At 40.2% G+C, this 19,227-nt stretch overlaps 2 protein-coding genes across 2 annotated transcripts in view; one reads left to right on the forward strand and one right to left on the reverse strand.

The window, feature by feature from the left end:
* Nucleotides 1-19,227, reverse strand: part of hemk1 (HemK methyltransferase family member 1) — a 140,078-nt gene that overhangs the window by 50,761 nt on the left and 70,090 nt on the right. The window lies entirely within an intron of this gene.
* Nucleotides 8,411-19,088, forward strand: hyal2a (hyaluronidase 2a). The gene is made up of 4 exons (XM_052076908.1): nt 8,411-8,633; nt 9,655-10,627; nt 14,298-14,387; nt 16,971-19,088. Exons 2-4 carry the CDS (start codon nt 9,698-9,700, stop codon nt 17,373-17,375), a joined length of 1,425 nt encoding a protein of 474 aa, XP_051932868.1. The 5' UTR covers nt 8,411-8,633; nt 9,655-9,697; the 3' UTR covers nt 17,376-19,088.

Here is a 19,227-nt window from a genome sequence, read left to right on the forward strand (position 1 = left end):
TATGAAGCCGACGTGCTAACCACTGGACTACCGGGCCGTCCGCTAAATAAAATAAAAAATCTAATAAATAATCCATTCAAAGAAATGTCACTAAATGATTAAAACTGAACTTTATTCAACTAAAGGCCATTAATTAAAATGTAATAAAAATGCCATTAAATAAATCTAAATTATAAATGTAAAAAATAATTTAAATAAATCACCAAAGATCAACTAATAAATAAAGACACAATTAAATAATCCACCCATTTCCTAATCTGGTAATCCTCATGAGGGTCGCGGTTGTGCTGGAGCCTATTCCAGCCATCTTCGGGCAGTAGGCGGCGTTCACCCTGAACTGGTTGCCAGCAACCATCCACGCTCTCAGTGAAACACAGTGACAATTTAGAGTGTTCCATTATTAACCTGCAATGCATGTTTTTGGAATGTGGGAGGAAACCGAAGTACCCGGAGAAAACCCACGCAGGCACGGAGAGAACATGCACACTCTGGAATTGAACGCTTCACCTCTGCACTGTGAAGCAGATGTGCTCACCAGTCTTTCACCATGACACCCATCATTAATTAATCTAATATGTACTGTAATTAAAAATGTAACCAATGAATAGAAAATATCTGAAAAACTTTTCATTTTAAATATTTACTTAAAAAAAAAAGAAATGTCATTAACCCTTAGATGCATGAGTGACTGGCCCCTACACTCTTCCATAGGTGGGTGAAAAATGACCCATAATACAATCAATGCTTTTTTTAATGACATTTTTGTCATTTTAGTTAAGAATAATCACTTCTATAAAATTTTGTAATATATTTAGGACCATACAGGAATGATTTCATGTTTGAAATATCTTTATTTTTAATTTTTTAACATTTTTGAAAAATTACCCAGAATAGCAATAGAAAAATGTGAACATCCATTTTGTGTGTGTGTGTGTGTGTCTGTCTGTCTGTCTGTCTGTCTGTCTGTCTGTCTGTCTGTCTGTCTGTCTGTCTGTCTGTCTGTCTGTCTGTCTGTCTGTCTGTCTGTCTGTCTGTCTGTCTGTCTGTCTGCCTGCCTGCCTGTCTGTCTGTCTGCCTGTCTGTATGCATTGCCTGTTTTGCCTTTCTGTCAGTGATCATTGCACACAGGTACATTGCATTTCCCACACCTATTGCTGACTTTGCGATCTTTGTTACTTGGGCAGATCTGACACCTTTTTCACTTTGGTTGGCCCTGTGTATTTCTTTCCTGTGTCTTAGTGGTGGCTTTTGTCACCCCGCACCTTTTCATTGCTTCAATAAACGGGATTTGCATTTGGGTGCAGCTTTCCAGTCGACTCATCATGTGTGGTGTGACAAGCTCCTTTGACAGCTCTTTGAGGAACAGCCGTCGTGCATTGGTGATGCCACTCTTGAAATCTGGGTGCTGAGCCATGAAAAAGGTGTAGGCATTTAGGGTGCCGATGTCAATTATGTTGTACCATTGCACCATGGGCCACCTCTGTGTTTGTCGCTTGCACGGGTAGTTGCCAACCATCTGGTCAATCGTGTCTACACCTCCATTTGTCTTGTAAAATTTGATCACTTCTGTTTTTTTCTCTTTGTTCATCCACTGCTTTGTCGTGGTGCATCGTGCTCAGGAGCACAACAGATTTTCCTTTCTTTCTGGCGTAGCTGACCATGGTAAGGCTGTCATTGAATCCAAACTCTGTGCTGTAAACCTCCCTGGTCTTGGAAAGCTTCATCAGAGTAGGGATGTCTGGCTTGTTCTGACATAGAGTCCGCACAATAGTGAGCTCCTTCTCCAGGAGATGCTGCGCGAGTGGCACACTGGTGAAAAAGTTATCCATGGTGATGTTGCGACCGGTGTTTCTAAATCTACCACACAGCTGCTGGACAATATTTTCTCCCAGATTCTTCTGAACGTCTTCCCCTGGTTGTCTACCCGTGTAAACTATACCATCTATTGCATTGGGGATGCGTGCATCACAAACCCAGAATATCTTTAGGCCATACTTGGCAAGCTTGCTTGGCATGTACTGTAGAAACTTGCACCTTCCCCTGAATGGCACAAGCTGTTCATCGACAGTGACACAATCACTGGGGATGAATTGCTGTCTGCAGTTGACCAAGAACAGGTACCATACATAGCGAAAGACTGCCATATGATCTGTTTCCAGGCGGAAGGCCAATTTGTAGATAAATCATAGTCATGAACGACACACAAACAATTTTATATGAAGATAATACTTAGACGTATCAGCTCTTACAGTGTAAAATAATTTTCCTGAGGGGTTCATTTCTGATAGTATAGTCTGCCCAGTCCGCAGTCAATGTATTGCTGACAGCCAAAGTCGATTCGAATCAGTGGTTCCCATTGGACTCCATAGAAAATGTACACGGGTCACTTTTGACCCATTTATGGAAACTTTGGGTAGCAATACAAAAATTGAAATTTCTTAAAATGTATAAAATGTAAGTTAAAATTGTGAATGACATTATATAAAAAACATGTTTTTTGAGGAATACCCGGAATATGAAATTATAATAAATTTTCAGTACGAATATATTTCAAGAAAAAAACCTCACCGGGTCATTTTTGACCCACATATGCATCTAAGGGTTAAATAAAAAATTGATTACATGATCAATCAATTTAACAAGTGCATATTTCAATAAACAAAAATATGAATAAAGATTCAAGAAAATACATACCAATGCCATTAGATAAATAAAAATTATATGAAATATTAAAATTGGTCATTGAATAAATTGCCATCAAATGTGTTAAAAAAAAGCCTTCAAGTTTCCACTTCTTCAGTTTTATACCAATACCCAATGTACAGTATCAATTTTTCCAAAATGACATGATCCTTGTATCATGAATTCTCAGTATTGTTGGCAAAATCTCACACTAACACATTAAGTGTTACACCACCACAATTCTGGCCGTGGGCAGGATGAGACTGCGACAATATTTCCATTGAGGAACTTATGCTCCAATGCACTTCCCTTGACAAACACTTGGCTGAATCTGTCCGCTTCCTGCTTTCTTTCTGCACACAGGAACATCTTGACGACCACAGAAAATATTTGCTTTAATCTAAAGTGCTGAAAATAATGGAGCTCTACAGGGCGTATGTCAGGGGTGTCCAAACTTTTTGCCAAGGGGGCCAGATTTTATGTGGTAAAATGTCGGGGGGCCGACCTTGGCTGACATTCTTAACATTGAACAACAATATTGTTCAACAAATTTTAGTAAGCCAGTCTGTTTCACATTTCCATTTTTATTTTAATTTCAACAATCTTAAGAATTTCTTTTGGTTCATTTGAAACAGGAATTTGAAATATGACATATCAGTCAATATAAACACGGAGTGATGTCTTGTTAACTCGTGAGTGATGCCCTCTAGTGTCTAAATGCTATTACTCATTTAGTGAATGCTATTACTCATTTAGCCACTAGAGGGAAGCAGTACTCTATGAAACATCACTCACCAGTCTACGAGACCTCAGTCAATGCAACACGTGTTCCATGGCGCCCAACCTGCGGGCCAGACGGCACTGATTTTATGACGGGGGCCGAGGGCCGGATGAAATTCGACCGCGGGCCGGATTTGGCCCGCGGGCCGGACTTTGGACATGACTGGCGTATGTTATTGCAGTATTTTCTAGTTTAGCTCGATTAAGTTATTTGTACAGTGGTGACTTAAAGCATCTCTTTTCCCACCGAATTGATCAGTTTGCCGCAACAGAGAGACTGGAAGAGTCCTTGGAAGGTATAGAAATGGATGTCCTAGAAAACCCCAAAAACTCAAGACCAAAAAAAAAGTAATGCCGCCAGTTTTCCACAATTCCCACTCTGTTTCCACTTCATAATTGTCTAACGTCCTGTTTTATGTCAATCACAGTCTCTGTTACATGTTCGAACTTGGTGTTGAACACCTATTTGCAAACATAAAAAGTGAAGCAGAAGTTAAAGAAGTAAGTTTGTCGACCCCAATCATTTTCTGAGCAGATCTGGGAGAAGGGGGGAAGCACTTTTTTTTTTAAGCGAGTGAAGTCGATAACAATATTGTACAATGTCACAATGACACAGTGTAATTGATCGCAATGTTTTACAGTCAACAAATCACATTTTTTCCAAACTAACAAACGGATTGTGCCCAAAGATGTTCATTATAAAATCAACCTACAGCTGTGGCTTTGAGAAGGCGAATAAAGCAGGATGGGAGAGGATTTGACATTCAATAATAGACTGAGTATAAAATACCTCCTGTTTTGCTCTTGTTCTTTCAAATGTACACTGTGTCAAGTGTAATAGTATGCCGCTTGCTACTGGTCGACAGTGGAATTACACTGAAAGTAAACGGGAGACAGAACAAAAGTGAGAAGGAAGTTTACTGTACTTTTCTTGTAAGACTTTTGTCCATTTTTACTTTGGATGCTTGGTATTTTATTAGTTTTTTTACCTTTTGAGATATGAGTGACAAGTTTTTCTAGAAATGAGCCGTCATTTGTGTTAAGTGGAGTGGAATACTGTGTCCGTAGAGATAGTATGGGCTTGATTCCCTTGAGTGGATGGACCCCTCCCACAAATATGCATTCCATCGTAATCATAGAGTGGCGGAGGCCCAAAGTGAAGGTGGTGGGGTGTGTTTAACGTTTCCCTGCCATTGTTTGGACTTCCTGCCTTTTGCCGATGTCACATTCGGGAAGCGGAGGTCCAATGAGGAGGCGGGGCACCCCCCAAGGGGAATCCATCAAAATGCCTTTGTTCCCTTTTCCAACCCACTTCCATTCATACAGACGCTTTCCTAAATGGCACTCTCAACGGGATGGACCCTGATGACACTTACGGTGAGTCAGCAAAGGCTTGGGAAACAAAAGGCGGAAAACGTTTCACTTCCACCTCATGTGCACTCGGAAAAAGTCCTGTTGGGGCAACTTTTCCACACAGGTTCATTCGTAATGACACAGAACGTTGTCAAACAACACAAATAACTTGCCATATAAATACAAAATGTCCATCGAATAAAGAAATGCAAGTCAATGAAAAATGTCGTGAAATAATGAAATATGTCCATAAATAAATAAATCTATGATGTAATTTTCAAAACAAAATCAAATACAAAAGTGAAGTGAAAATCTGTCGAGTAAAATAAAATAGCATGATCCAATCAAAAAAAAATCAATAGAATAAAAAAATGGAGTATTGAATATTCTAAAAATGTCATGAATTAAAATAAAACAAAGCCTTTAAATAAAGAAATAAACAATCAAATGATGAATTAAAAATCCAATACATAATAATTGAACGTTTAATTTATTAAATAAAATAGACTTAAAAATGTCAGTTAATCACTGAAATGACGAAAAATAAAATACAAAAATATTTAGAATCTCAATGAAATAACACCTAAAGCTGACAAGAATAATAATCCAATAGAATTTTTTTGAGCCCCTTATATATATATATTTTTAAATGCCATTAAGTCAATATAACAGACACGAAATAAATGATTAACAATGGCTCTGTGTACTTTTTGAATAGATGTTTCACATTAAAAAAACAATGAAAGTATTACAAATCTTTCAAGATCCCTCAAATGATTAAACTGAATTAAATCAGTAAAATTTAATTATATACTTTAAAACAAATGAAATCAAAATTCATATTAAATAAATATAATTGCCATTACAACATTGAAAAAGTCATTGAATAAATAGAAAATTGAATAAATTGTATTCATGAGAAAAAACATTAAATAAAATACAATGCCGTTAATCAGAAACCATTCCAAAAAAAAAACACTAAACAGAACATCTATTACATAATTAGAACTTGTGTGCTTACATCCACCGATGCTTCTGGACACTTCTTCAGTGATGTTCCTGGAATCTTTGGGTGTTTCACGTCTTTCAACATCATACGCCCTCATTCAGGTGACCCAACCAGGGGTGATCTGACCCCGGCTTGTGTCCAGATGGCCAGCTACCACGACTCCATGGCTCTCCTCTTATGAGCCACAATGATCTTGAGGCTCTCTCTGCCATGTTGGTGATACTACGGACGACTCTGCTCTTCCTCTCTCCTTCGATTCTTAAAATACTGAAACCTCAAAGAACGGACTGCAAACCCCCTGCAACCGACCTCCACTGGGAGACATCTTGCTTTATATTAATTACATAAAATCCAATTAAGCCTTTCATGCACCCTGTTACCTGATAACATGATAAGCTGTCCACTGTAGTAACCGCTATGCCTGAAAGGGTTCATTAAAAATATCACGCAGCGAATAAAAAAAATCTAAATTACCGCTTGTTTAAAAATATTGATTCAAATACTTCAGGCCATGAAATTATATGAAGTTGCTGATTAAATAAGTCCACTATTTTTTATTGAATATATAAATCAATTCATGGACCTTTAGACGATTATCAATGAGTCATCGTTGTTCTCATCCCTCAATCAACATTAACTGGACAAGTCAGCAATGGAAAAGTGAACATTATGTGTGCTTCATTAGACAAGTTTCCTCCCCACCACTCAGACACATGACAGCACACACACCCAGTTTCTTATCTTCTGCATTTGCTGGTGCAATGCCAGCGGCTGTCATCGCCAGCCTCCATAAATGGAGGACATGTGCATAACACATGCCCGCTGTCTCAACGCAGAGGTGGCAAAACAGCAACCACTTAAGTTGCAAGCTTGGAGAAGAAGTCTGTTAAAAGTGAAAAAAGAGAAGCTAATTATAGAGCAATGAAACACTGGCATAGGAAATCTAAAAAAAGGAGCCGTTCAGAATCCTATTTTCTCATTTAGTGACTCCATCATGTTTGTGCAGGGAACGTGATCTGTTTTTAACTCCACTTTAACTTTGTGCTTCATGCTGGTCGATAATCCAAACTCTCTTACCTCATGTGTTACGCTTAAGTGAGGCCCTCCGAATGCTTCTTCCGCCACTAATTGTAGATGGCTCAGAGACGTTCGACCTAGCTTGCAGCGCAACGGCAACCATTAGTTTGACTGCGTCCACATCCCAACTTGTACACTGTTTGCAAAAAGATGCCGAAGCTTGCGTCGTACCACCAAACATTGAACAGCTCAACTAGGGATTGGTGACATAACTATCAAGAAGTATTGTGATTATGTTGGTATGCATCCCGTCTTCAAAATTGCTACTTTTCATCTAATCAAACAGAGGCCATCTTGCTTGAATTAACAAACGCTGTGTAATTCAAGTTGGGATTGTAATTTATATTGCTATGATATACCACGACGGACCAATGTCAACACAACACCACTCCAAAATCATTTTCAATCAGTAATTTAATATACCCCAATTTGTTTTATACTGTCATTGATTTAAATGGTAGAAGATGGTGGAAGCCATCTACGTCAATCTGCAAATGTGCAAAAGCAAACTACTTTGGTTACGTCATCTTCCCAAACTCATTTTCCAAGGTCTTAGAGCCATGGGCGATCCAATAAATAAAACAATGAGCTGACTATTGTGTAATAGGAAACAAGTCTTTGTGGCTGACTCTTTCCCTCTGTCCCAAAGCATTCAAGCTATCCACTTTCTAAAAAAAATGCATCTATGCAATCTATTTTACCTCGTTATTGTTTAAAAAAAAACATCCAGACTTTCAATCTTGAGACGACATAATGTGACACTCGGTGCAGGGTAATTCAAACAGGATTCTATTTTTTAATTTGTTGAAAAGGAAACATTTTGAGATGCAAGGTTCTCAACTCGTACCGACAATATCTTATATATAAAATGGATTCTACCTCATATTTGAATGACTTGGGCGATTTGTCCTTTCATTAACTGAAAAAGGCCCTGCAGCACAGAACCCCTGCTGTAAAGGAACGTTTCAATTTCCCTAAAGAAAATTTGCTTTGAAATCTGAACGAATTGCAACCATTTGTCTTGTATTTATTTTAAGCCAAAGTACTGTATAATTTCATTGAAATCATATTTGGGCGCTTGTTCTTATTCTCAAACTAATGGGAAAAGCATGAATAAATTGTCCTGAGGTCCATGTATTTATCTGACTGTAAATGATTATACTTAAAAGGGGCAACTGCTCATTTCTGTCATGGCTTTTTTTATTTTTAGGGAAGAGACAGTGTGGCTGTGACCTCGGATGAATCTCACTTTATCTGCTTCATATGGTCTGTGACAAACTTTTCGGAGCAGCCCATTCAGCCGGTATTCCACGGGGACGATTGGATTATTATTTTTAAATCAATGGCGCCAAATACAGAAAATGAATGCCTCTATTCCCACTAGATTATTAAGTGTGTGGATTTGAGACGTAAATCTTGTTTTTATCGGATGCAAAGATTTTGGTAAACTGCAGCTCACCCCCCTTTTCTTTTAGCTGAGTGGAACCTTCCAGTGGTGGTGGTTCTTGTATCCTCGCAGGGGGCAGCTGCTCGTGTCTTCAGCCCGCTGGGAGGCCAACCGATCCGCCTCTCGACCTGGACGACACTTCTACAGCTTCTTAACACACAAAAGAAAGCGCAGCGATGTTCACTTGTCCTTCTTTCATGCTTTGAGCCGATCAACAACCCCCAAAACGGCGACGTGACTTGTTGGGGATTCTGGGGGGAATGCTTGTCCACACCGTCTGGAAAGGTGAGTGAATCCCAGCGGACCGGTGATAACTTCATTTTGCATTGATTTATGGAATACAGTATAACAATCTATTTTTGAATGAACAAGTGAAAGCCTTTTGAATGTACTAAGCTTCAATGCAAGAGCAGAATTAAATGATGCCTTTATCAAAGATACGTGTGTGAAAAGTTTATTAGAAACCATCATTATGCTGATACAAGTGCCATGTTACTGTGATAAATGTCACCAATAATTATTATTTTAAACTGGTGAAAATGCAGCACTGTCCTGGCAACTCGTATTTCCACATTGAAATGAATTAAAACTCCATTGAAGCCACTCCTTCCCCAAATGTTTAACATTTGTTTGCTTTTTAATAACAAAATAGCACTCACAATATACTTAATGAAAACATACAGTAATCATATAATTAAATTTTGTTGGTGTGTCGATTTCATAGTGCAGAGGTCGTGGATTTGATCTCGGCGGTGGCCTTCATGTGTAGAGTTTGCATGTTCTCCCTGTACCTGCGTGGGTTTTCTCTGGGTACTCCGGTTTCCTCCCACATTCCAAAAACATGCATGGCAGACTGATTGAACACTAAATTGTCCCTAGGTGTGAGTGTGAGCGCGGATGGTTGTTTGTCTCCACCCTTTGTGATCAGAATATCCATTGCTTGAGGGGTAACACCACCACCAGATGCTAATTGTGTTTCCAGTTCTGCACTCGTAGGGGCTATGTGGTTGTTTCAGTTACACAAGGTGTAATTGTCTCTGTTGTTGTTATTGTCTTAGTTTAACAGTAGCTTTCACTTGAGAGTGGCAATAAACAGCTTGAAGGCTTTTTTCCCCAAGACTTGTTTACTCTCTGCAAACTGCTGCTTGATGTGAAGTGATTTGAGCCACTTGCCGCCATACAGCTCTTGTATCCCAAGTTTGCTCTCATAAGTCAAAGCAAAAAATGTTCCTGAAAAACTCAGATGTAGGGTCACTTGTACCTTGGGGGAAAAAAGCCTCATGTAGCTGTCTTGTGCTAATTACAGAGCAGAGAGTGACAGTCAATTCAGCCCGTTCCCATCTGGAGACATGCACTGGACGGTGGCTGACTACAAAGCTCTGCTGCTGCTGATTGTTCTACTGTGGGATGAAACCGGAGCCTTGGGACTGAAAGCCACAGTATGGCCGCTGTATTCCCAGAAGCCCCTGCTGCTGGCGTGGAACGTCCCGACAGAGGACTGCTCCCCACGGCATCGCGTCTCTCTTCAGTTGGACCAGTTCCAGATTGTGGCCTCCCCCAATGAGGGTTTCGTGAGGCAGAACCTCACCATCTTTTATAATGACCGCCTGGGCCTGTACCCCCATTATGAGCCGGACGGAACGCCTGTCAACGGGGGTCTGCCGCAGATTGCCAGTCTGTCACAGCACTTGGAAAAGATGCCAGAAGGGGTGAAAAAGTACATACGTGAGCCCAATGCCAAAGGCCTAGCAGTCATTGACTGGGAAGAATGGCGCCCCCTTTGGATACGTAACTGGGAGGCTAAGGACATTTACCGCCGACATTCGCGTGAGCTGGTGCGCCAGAAGAACCCTACCTGGCCGCCCGAACGGGTGTCCAAAGTGGCCGTCCAGGAGTTTGAGATGTCTGCCAAGAAGTTTATGCTGGAGACACTGAAGCTTGCCAAGCACCTGAGGCCCAACCAGCTTTGGGGTTTCTACCTGTTCCCGGACTGCTACAACCACAACTATAGGTTGACCCTGGAAAGCTACACTGGTCGCTGTCCTGACGTGGAGGTGGCGCGCAACGAGCTGCTCAACTGGCTGTGGACCGAGAGTACGGCTCTCTTCCCGTCCATCTATATGGGCAGGGTTCTGCGCTCGTCTGCTTCCGGACGCCAATTCGTGAGAAACCGTGTGAAGGAGGGCATGCGTTTGGCATCATCTGGTGATGGGCTAGCGCGTCCCGTCTTTGTGTACACTCGACCCACGTATATGAACTCTCTGGAGCAGTTGACAGAGGTGAGACCTGCCTTATAATATCCCCCCGTTTTCGATAGCAAGCAGCCTCTTTAAGAGTCATGGGTGAGCTATAGCCTATCCCAATACATTTTGGGTCAGAGAAGCAGCATATACCCATCACTAGTCTCTGTGAGTGTTTTTCAAAGTTTTTTGAGCCAAGGCACACTTCTTTCATTGAAAAAAATCTCGCGGCACACCACTAGCTGAAAATGTGAAAAACCCTGCTTATTTTAACAATTTACGTGTTATAGTGTTACTATAACCGTTTTTAACATTGAGGAAGGACGTTATAACAGATTGAATTGCAATCAAATGACCACAAAGAAAAAGGTATTTTATAATCTTTCATATTTATTGTTTCACTGTCGTCCAATGGATGCGTTCATGCGGCACAAATTCGCTTGTCTCGAGTGGTCGAAACACAAGGCAATTGGCTAGCTGTTGCTGCTTCCTAGCGGTATGGGAGGGTACTACATGATTACTTTCTGGGCGATAGACCGCACAGGCATACAAGTTGCATATTTCCCCGCGGCACATCTGACAATTTCTCGCCGCGCGAGGTTTGAAACATTGGTCTATTTCCACTAGGACTGAACACTCAATTAAATTCAAAGACAATGAATAGTAGAATGCAACTTTCAAATCGCAAAGGCTACAATTTCGAAAGAAACACAGAAGTTATTAGAGTCATAACAAAAAAAAAAACAATACGATCTGAATACAAAAATAGTTTTTATTTATTTAAAAGACACACGTTCATCGAATGGAATTGATTTATGATTTACGGACTTATATTTACACGATACATTTGGTAGAAAATTGCAAAGTCAAAAAGACTGCAAGTAGGGTTTAGTAAGTTACCAACTCTTATTGAAGTAGATAAATAAATGGTCTTTCATCTTAATTCGTGATTCTTTTGCCTTTATTTAGCGTAATCTATAAAATCGAATCTACAAAAAGAGGACCTTGAAAAACAAAATGCCATATCAAACCACAATAACAATATTAAGGTTACAAAAAAGAAGAGATCCAATTATGTTATTTTTCAAAATCTTTCCGGCCTAATTCACTCTCCCATTTACACATCACGTGCAAATTCCACACAGGAAGGCTAGAGCTGAGATTTAAACCTCAAACGTTTGAACTGCGAGGCAGACGAGTTCAGCACTTGACTCAGGATACTGCTCCTTCCTGTAGGCTTTCCAATCAATTCCAAAATGTCATGCGCATTCGCTCCTTCTGACGTTTTGGACAAACTAAACTTGGCTTTCTCTTACTCGGTTTTTCTGCCCCCAATTGAAATCTTGGCCCTCTGATCTGGAGGAGCTTCACACAGCTTATCAGCGAGCGCAGTCCTTTCCTGTGCTGATATGACACCTTTGTGTGCGGATGGGTGTTGGTCCTTTTTCAAAGCTCGCTAACTTCCCGTTGAGGGCTTCCTTAGGATAGGACAACAAATACGAGAACGTCACATGTGGTGGCGAAGGAAATAAAAAGGATGCCTATCCTAATTAAGTGAGGCCGATTCTGTCTTAACTCGTTTGCTGTTCGAAGACGACAGCGTGATGTCATGTTTCATGACATTCACCGAGACCTTCATGCAACTCCTCGTGGCAGCATATTCTGCTTAATAACACAATTTCATGGTTGGATTGATTAGATTCAGAGAGCGATTTAAAAAAAAAATGGTCAATGACATCAAGTCGAATGCCAATGCTCTTCAAAATGCAAGCACTGCATATTCCTTTCCCTTGAATAACACAGGTAACACTTCTCGTTTGGGTGTCTAACTCCACCCTGGCACCCCCATGAAAACTTGTCAAAAAATGTGGGAGTGACATATTGTGTATTTGATCATGGAAACGGCAAACTATGTGTTCCAAACTGAACCCAAAGAGCTAAGTCCATTGCCACGTCGACAGTGAAAATAAAAACCTGTTCTCGATTACCTTACTTGGATAATTATAGATCAAAAGAAATAAAGCCTGTCCTTATAAATTAAAGGATTAATTTATGACATGCTCTCACTTTTATAGTTGTTATAGTACCTAGTTGAAATGGGACAAATGGTGAGGGGGGGGTGTAAAAGTAGAAACAAGGGAACAAACACTAATACATGAGGACACAAACAAAGAATTTCCCAACTGCTGTAAATGGCTTAGTAATCGGCAATGATACTGTCACTGTGCCTGTGAGTATTATTATATTGTTTGTCTACATGTGTTGATGCAGTCTTTGTGTTCTAGTATCCATAGTTTAAACAATATGACATAGTTATAAATATGGTCTGAAAGATTCATCGGCTGATATTAGCTTATTTAAAATTGGCATAAGCCAGCTGCTTTCCTTGCTAATTTTTATTTTTACACAATAACACACTCTAACATAGCGCAATGATAATAACATTGAAAGATCCCACCCCCAAAAATAATTGGCAAAACGAATCTGCCATTTTTTCCCCTCTGTTGTGAAGTTAATCAAATACCGAAGGACAAAGTATTGGTAAGTAGTTAAATGGTCTTCCAGTGATTCTTGACTTTATTCTTATATATTTATTAATGGAACAAAAAAACATAGTCATCCATCAATTATTTTGACCCGCTTATCCTCACTCTGGCTGAATTCAATCCCAGCCGACTTTCTTCAGGCGAGAGGCGGGCCACATCCTGAACTGGTCCGGCCCTCGTTACAACACCGTGCCAGTCGATGCCATATTGCATTTTGAATTGTTAGCATTAAATCGGCGTAAGGCAAAGTTGTATGGTTGCTTTAAATCAGGGATCACCAACCTTTTTGAAACTAAAAGCTCCTTCTTGGCTACTGATTAATGCGGTAGGCTACCAGTTTGATATTATGCACTTTTGAAATCAATTTGCGGCAGCTACATTTACATCTATCCATCCATCCATCCATCCATTTTACAAACCACTTTATACTCACTAGGGTGGTGGAGGGTGCTGGAGCCTATCCCAGCTGTCTCCGGGCAGTAGGCGGAGAACACCCTGAACCGGTTGCCAGTCAATCGCAGGGCACAAAGAGACGAACAACACGCACACCCACACTCACAGCTAGGGACAATTTGGAGTGCTCAATCAGCCTGCCATGCTGTGGGAGGAAACCGGAGGACCCGGAGTAAACCCACGCAGGCCCGCGGAGAACATGCAAACTCCACACAGGAAGGCCGGAGCTGGAATCGAACCCGGTACCCCTGCACTGTGAAGTCGACGTGCTAACCACTCGAGGACCGGGCCGCCCCCACCATCACATGTTATAATAAATGATATTCATTTCTCAGAAGACACTGATCACATTAGTGATTTCCCACAATAATTATGAAACGGATAAATATCAATTTGCCACACTTTATTATAAATATCTGCCAGTTTTCACATTTTGAAATGACTACCATATTCCTGAGAGAGTCACAGTGTCTGATCACTTGTGGGCTATTTTTGGAATAGCCCCTCAAGAAGTCCATGAGGGGGCTACCTTGTGCCCACGGGCACCACGTTGGTGACCCCTGCTTTAAATATACAACCTATAATTCTCCGTTTTATGTAGAATATGACAGTAGACTTCAATAGGATTGGCATCGAATGGCTTGAAGCCTCTTTTTGAAGAATTGTTTGCTGCTCTTATGAGCTTGATCCAGCATGGTCATGTGTTTCAGATGGACTTGGTGTCCACCATCGGTGAGAGCGTGGCTTTGGGAGCAGCTGGCATCATCCTGTGGGGAGACGCAGCCTACGCCAGCAACAAAGTAAGCCGCTGCCACGGCAGCTGTGACGCACGTGCACTGTGTAAATGCAACATTTGCATGTGATGTCATCTCTTTCAAGCAGCTGCTCTTGTCAAATGGCTTTCTTCTTCGTTTTCTTCTTCCTTGGGGGACCACTTCAAAGAAAAGGGTCACATGGCAATGCTGAACATGCCTTTGATGGCCGTAGCTTCTCTTGTTTGTTTGGGAGTAAAACCAAACTTCAATCTTGGCAGGACACTTTAAATACAAGAAGATACAAATAAAATGAATCCCACTGGTGGCGATTATGCTTTGATCTGTCTGTGTTGGAATGCATGAAAAATTACCAGCTGAATTTTGATGAGAAAAGTGGGGTATACCCTGTACAAGGGTTCCCCAGCTATCTTTTGGTTGGTGAACCAAGGTTCAGCCTGGCATAGTGTGCCAAGGGGAATATTGGCAAGAGAAGCGGGATACAACCTTGACTGGTCGCCCCAGTTGACTTTTGGCAAGAGAAGTGGGGCACACCCTAGACTGACTTTTGATAGGAGAAATGTTCTCTTCTTCCCACACCTTTTCAGGATCGGTCTTCATTTTAGGTAAATTGGAAAATTATGTTTTTGGTTGACCCGTGCCTGAAATAAATGAATAAATGCGAACCCAAAAAAATCCAGGTACACCACTGGACTGGTTTCCCCTGCTTACCTTTATCGAGAGCAGTGGGGTCCAACCTGGATTGGTTACCAGCGAATCGAAGGGCACATCTAAACAAACACCGAATGACACTGTTCATTCATAGTTCATTGTTTGCAATGTTTGCATGCAATTTGGAACTTAAAATTTCTTGTGACTTTAGAGGCATATTTTTTTGGAAAAAAAAGAAACTTAAATGTGAAATTCAGATTGTTGATGTTTAACCGTGAGAACCCATGGGGTCAAATTTGGCCCCTATAAATTCTGCTACTCAAATGCCACCGTTAAATCCCAAAGGGTCAAATTTGGCCTGAATCCTAAATTAGGATTAAAGCATTGAATATTTGAAAATACAAAACATTGTTCCATCAATAAAGTCTACATGCATACAACGTACCCCCAAATACCCACGTAGACAACATTTTTGGTACTCTGCTAATGAGACAACAACCCACAGAGCTCACAGAAATAATGTGATCGATAGAAGTAATGATTTTTGTAAAAAAATAAAAAATAAAGAAGAAAAATAACCAATGAAAATCAGACAGGGTTTACAAACTTTTGAAACAGGACACGTTCAACCAAGGTGTGCCTCTAATTTAGCTCATTGATGTTTTCAAATTTCTAATCAGTCAGTCGGCGTAATTAAAGGGTGACAAATAGTCACTGTGCTGTTTGTTGACAGGGTGTATCCCACACCAAAAAGGGACCAGAGGAATCAAAGGAAATAATCGTCTCTTAGGGCTCCAAATTGCCCATAAATGGTCACACGTTGCCCTTAAAATATGAGGCACTAGTACCAATAAATCTACAGTTTAAAAAAAAAAGTAAACGGTGTTTATTTTTATGTTATGCTTTCAGTGTGTCTGTAGTGCATGATTTACGTTTAATATTATTCCCATAATGCCATGGGCCAAATATTTATAAAAAAACAAAAAACTTTTTTTTCCCCATGCTTGTGCAAGTCACTACCCTGTGGCATTATGGGACAAATTCTACGTTTCATAGCATTTAGCCGACAAGTACATATTTAAATACTTTTGAACATTTTGCATTTTGCAACATACATTTTGCTGGTCAATATATTTATTACTCCACATTGGCAGCTCCACGCTTCTGTAGAAATAAACCCCAAAGGCTCATATATTGTATTTATCCTGGATTTTGATGTGAATTATAGACCATATAGCTCAGCCCCTGTATGCCATTTGAAGTAAAAATATGGAAACACAAGGTCTTACAGTTTATTTTCCATGAACATGTAAATTTGTTTCAAAGTTGAAACATTTTAGTCAAAAAGATATTATATTTTTAAAATACAGTTTTACATATAATTATGTATTTCTATATGTATGACAGAAAGTGGGAGTTCTTGCTTTATTGAACCAGTTTTAAAAAATTGAAGTACTGTCTCTCTCACACAGACTCTTTAGGGTCCTTACATTCTTAGGACCAATTTTGTATGTTTTGATGATATTCATGTAAGCTTCTGTCATATTTGTAAATTTTAATGTCCCGAGTGAATATTGCCCTGAAGTTGGATTTCAACTAATCAAATCGAACGGGCAATTTCTGTGTGAAAAATCACAATTGAATCTTTTTTCTGAAATTGTTCCGCTATACACTGAATTCAGAAATTTGTGTGACTTTAAGGACATATTTTTCTCCCCAAAATTGTAACATGAAAAAAGATCCAATGTGAAAATCCAGAAGGAAGTTGACACTGAAAAAACAACATTGAAAAAATAAATAAATGTCTGAAATGGAAAAATGTAATGTAAACCATCCAGATAACTTGGAGCGTGTCGAGTTTATTTTTCTCCAATGCCAACATTTATTTCCCAGTGCATAAATTGGTCCCCCTGTCCACAAGCTGTAACTCTTGTCTCTTCTGTCTTTGCTCTTTTTCAGACCACCTGCTCAGAGCTGGATGCTTATCTCCGCGGTCCACTGGGCAAATACCTCCTCAATGTCTCCACGGCAGCTGAGGTATGCAGCCAGGCTCTGTGCTCTTCCCACGGCCGCTGCTCACGCCGGGACCCCGATGCCGACGTTTACTTGCACCTGAATCCTGCCACGCACAGCCTGCGGGTCGGAACGGGCGGCAAGCTGGAGGTGGTCCGTGAGCCGGGCCGGGAGGACCTGGTGGACTTCGGCTCCATGTTCCGATGCCAGTGCTATAGCAGCTTTGAGGGGGAGCGATGCGAGAAGATGGACCCTGTGTATCAGAAAGGAGCGGCGTGTCTAACCTCGGCGTCGGCTCTGCAGTGTGCTATCCTTCTGCTTTTCTATGTTTGGGTGCAACATATACTGTAGACCAGGGGTTCTCCAATTTTTGGGTTCCCAGGACCCCTTACGATAGGAAAATTTACCGTACATTTCCATGGGAAGTTAAGATGGGAAACTTGGGAAATATTCCATCCAATCTATGCAATTAATAGAGTTGATTGGTAATTTGGGGTATTTTCATGGAAAAGTATCTGATTCAAGCTTAAAGATGGTGGATTTGATTAGTCTACACACGCTTGAAAAAAATACATATATCAAGATTATTTCAAAACTTTGTCCATAATTAATGTATATTTGTACAACTCCAATGATTAAAAAATATATTTTAAGAAGTGGAAATTAAAATAAACAACTGCGATCATGGTCTTGCACAAGTGTGCACACCCGCTGATAGATCGGGATGTGGCTGTGTTAAGAACTAATCGATCTCTTGGGAGTCGGCATACACCTGCCGCTACTAAGAGTGCTGCTTATAACTCTAAAGAAGTTCAGTTTGGAGAAAAAAAAGGCTTTATTCCTGTAATAATACACATTTTGCTCTAAGAGAAAATTCTAATATTACAGTGATTAAGTCAAAAGTTTCACAGGTTGCCGGGCATCACCGAGAAGAAAATGAAATTGGAAACACTTAATTCCAGGGGGACCGCACTTTAGCCAGTTACAATTCCACTGCCATTCTGCGGAATTTGAACCGAGCAGTACATGGAAAAAAACATTGGTGGCTACAACATGCGAACATAATGGGAACTAAATAATCAGAGGAAGTCTGTTTTCAATATCAAATTAAGGAAAACAGCCATCCAGTCAGAGCAAGCTTATTTACATCTTAAATATTTAGGAGAAAACTGACTGTCTTACATGCCAGGTTTTTAAGACCAATTAATATGGCTTTGTGGCCATTTCCAACCCAAGTTATCTTGCTCTTGTAATAATGGGCCTGTTGTTCTTCCTATTATAACATTAAAGTCAAATCTTTTATTGAAGGAACAAAGTCAGATTTTAACAAGTCATTTAAAAAACTACCACTTTATTCTTGTAATATTGTGCCTTTTGTCTTGGAAAAGAAGCCTACAATAGTTGTACAGGGATGTCGGATTCATATGATGAATCACAATCGAATCAAAGCTTTTAGTCGCTGAAAAAAGGAGTCATTTGTAGATTATGTGCTTTGTAAATGATAGGTCATAATTTATTGCAAAGCATATAGAGGACCCCCTTACTATGGCTCGTGGACCCCAGTTTGAGAACTACTGCTGTATTCACACACACATGCGTGCACACACACACACTTTTCTGGTGCCTTTCATATACTGTACAACATGGATGGCAAAAAGTGAATTTTTATCTTGAGATCACTGTTACAAGAGAAGGAAGAGGGGGGAAAATGTTATTTTTTCAGCGAGCGAGAGCGGCCAATTTCCTGGCCCTCGCCGTTTCTCCCAAAGGTGTCAGATTCCAAGTTTCCCACAGTGGATGAGATGAGTTGAGATGTTTGCTGAGGGAAAGGTGAGCAGTCAGTGGCTGAGCTGATTTTAATGAAGGCCATTGCAGTATTTATTTGAATGTACCTTAGCTGTTTTCACATGTGTGACATTTCTGTGCCTTAAACGCCACGACGACTACTAATTTACTACTTCAGAGTTAAATTGTAAAAGCAGATTGTTTAAAAAAAACATTCAATTGAAGCACAACTGTTGTAAAGAGCAAATGCATTTCTGAACAATAGATTCACTGACAGAACTGACTTTTTTGTATTCTTCATATTTTGATTTTTAAATCCATCCATCCATTTTCTGACCTGCTTATTTTCACAAGGGTCACATGGTTGTTGTTTTTTTTAAATCAAATGACAATTTTCCTGACAACCGCTTCACTTTTA

This window comes from Hippocampus zosterae, chromosome 9 (assembly GCF_025434085.1).
Source record: "Hippocampus zosterae strain Florida chromosome 9, ASM2543408v3, whole genome shotgun sequence".
NCBI classification, from domain to species: Eukaryota; Metazoa; Chordata; class Actinopteri; order Syngnathiformes; family Syngnathidae; genus Hippocampus; species Hippocampus zosterae.

What these genes read in the sequence shown, in the direction of transcription:
- hyal2a (XM_052076908.1), top strand. Translation starts at nt 9,698, where the DNA reads ATGCACTGGACGGTGGCTGACTACAAAGCTCTGCTGCTGCTGATTGTT. An exon ending in CTCTGGAGCAGTTGACAGAG is followed by an intron (nt 10,628 to 14,297) that starts GTGAGACCTGCC and finishes CATGTGTTTCAG; the next exon opens with ATGGACTTGGTGTCCACCAT. An exon ending in CAGCCTACGCCAGCAACAAA is followed by an intron (nt 14,388 to 16,970) that starts GTAAGCCGCTGC and finishes GCTCTTTTTCAG; the next exon opens with ACCACCTGCTCAGAGCTGGA.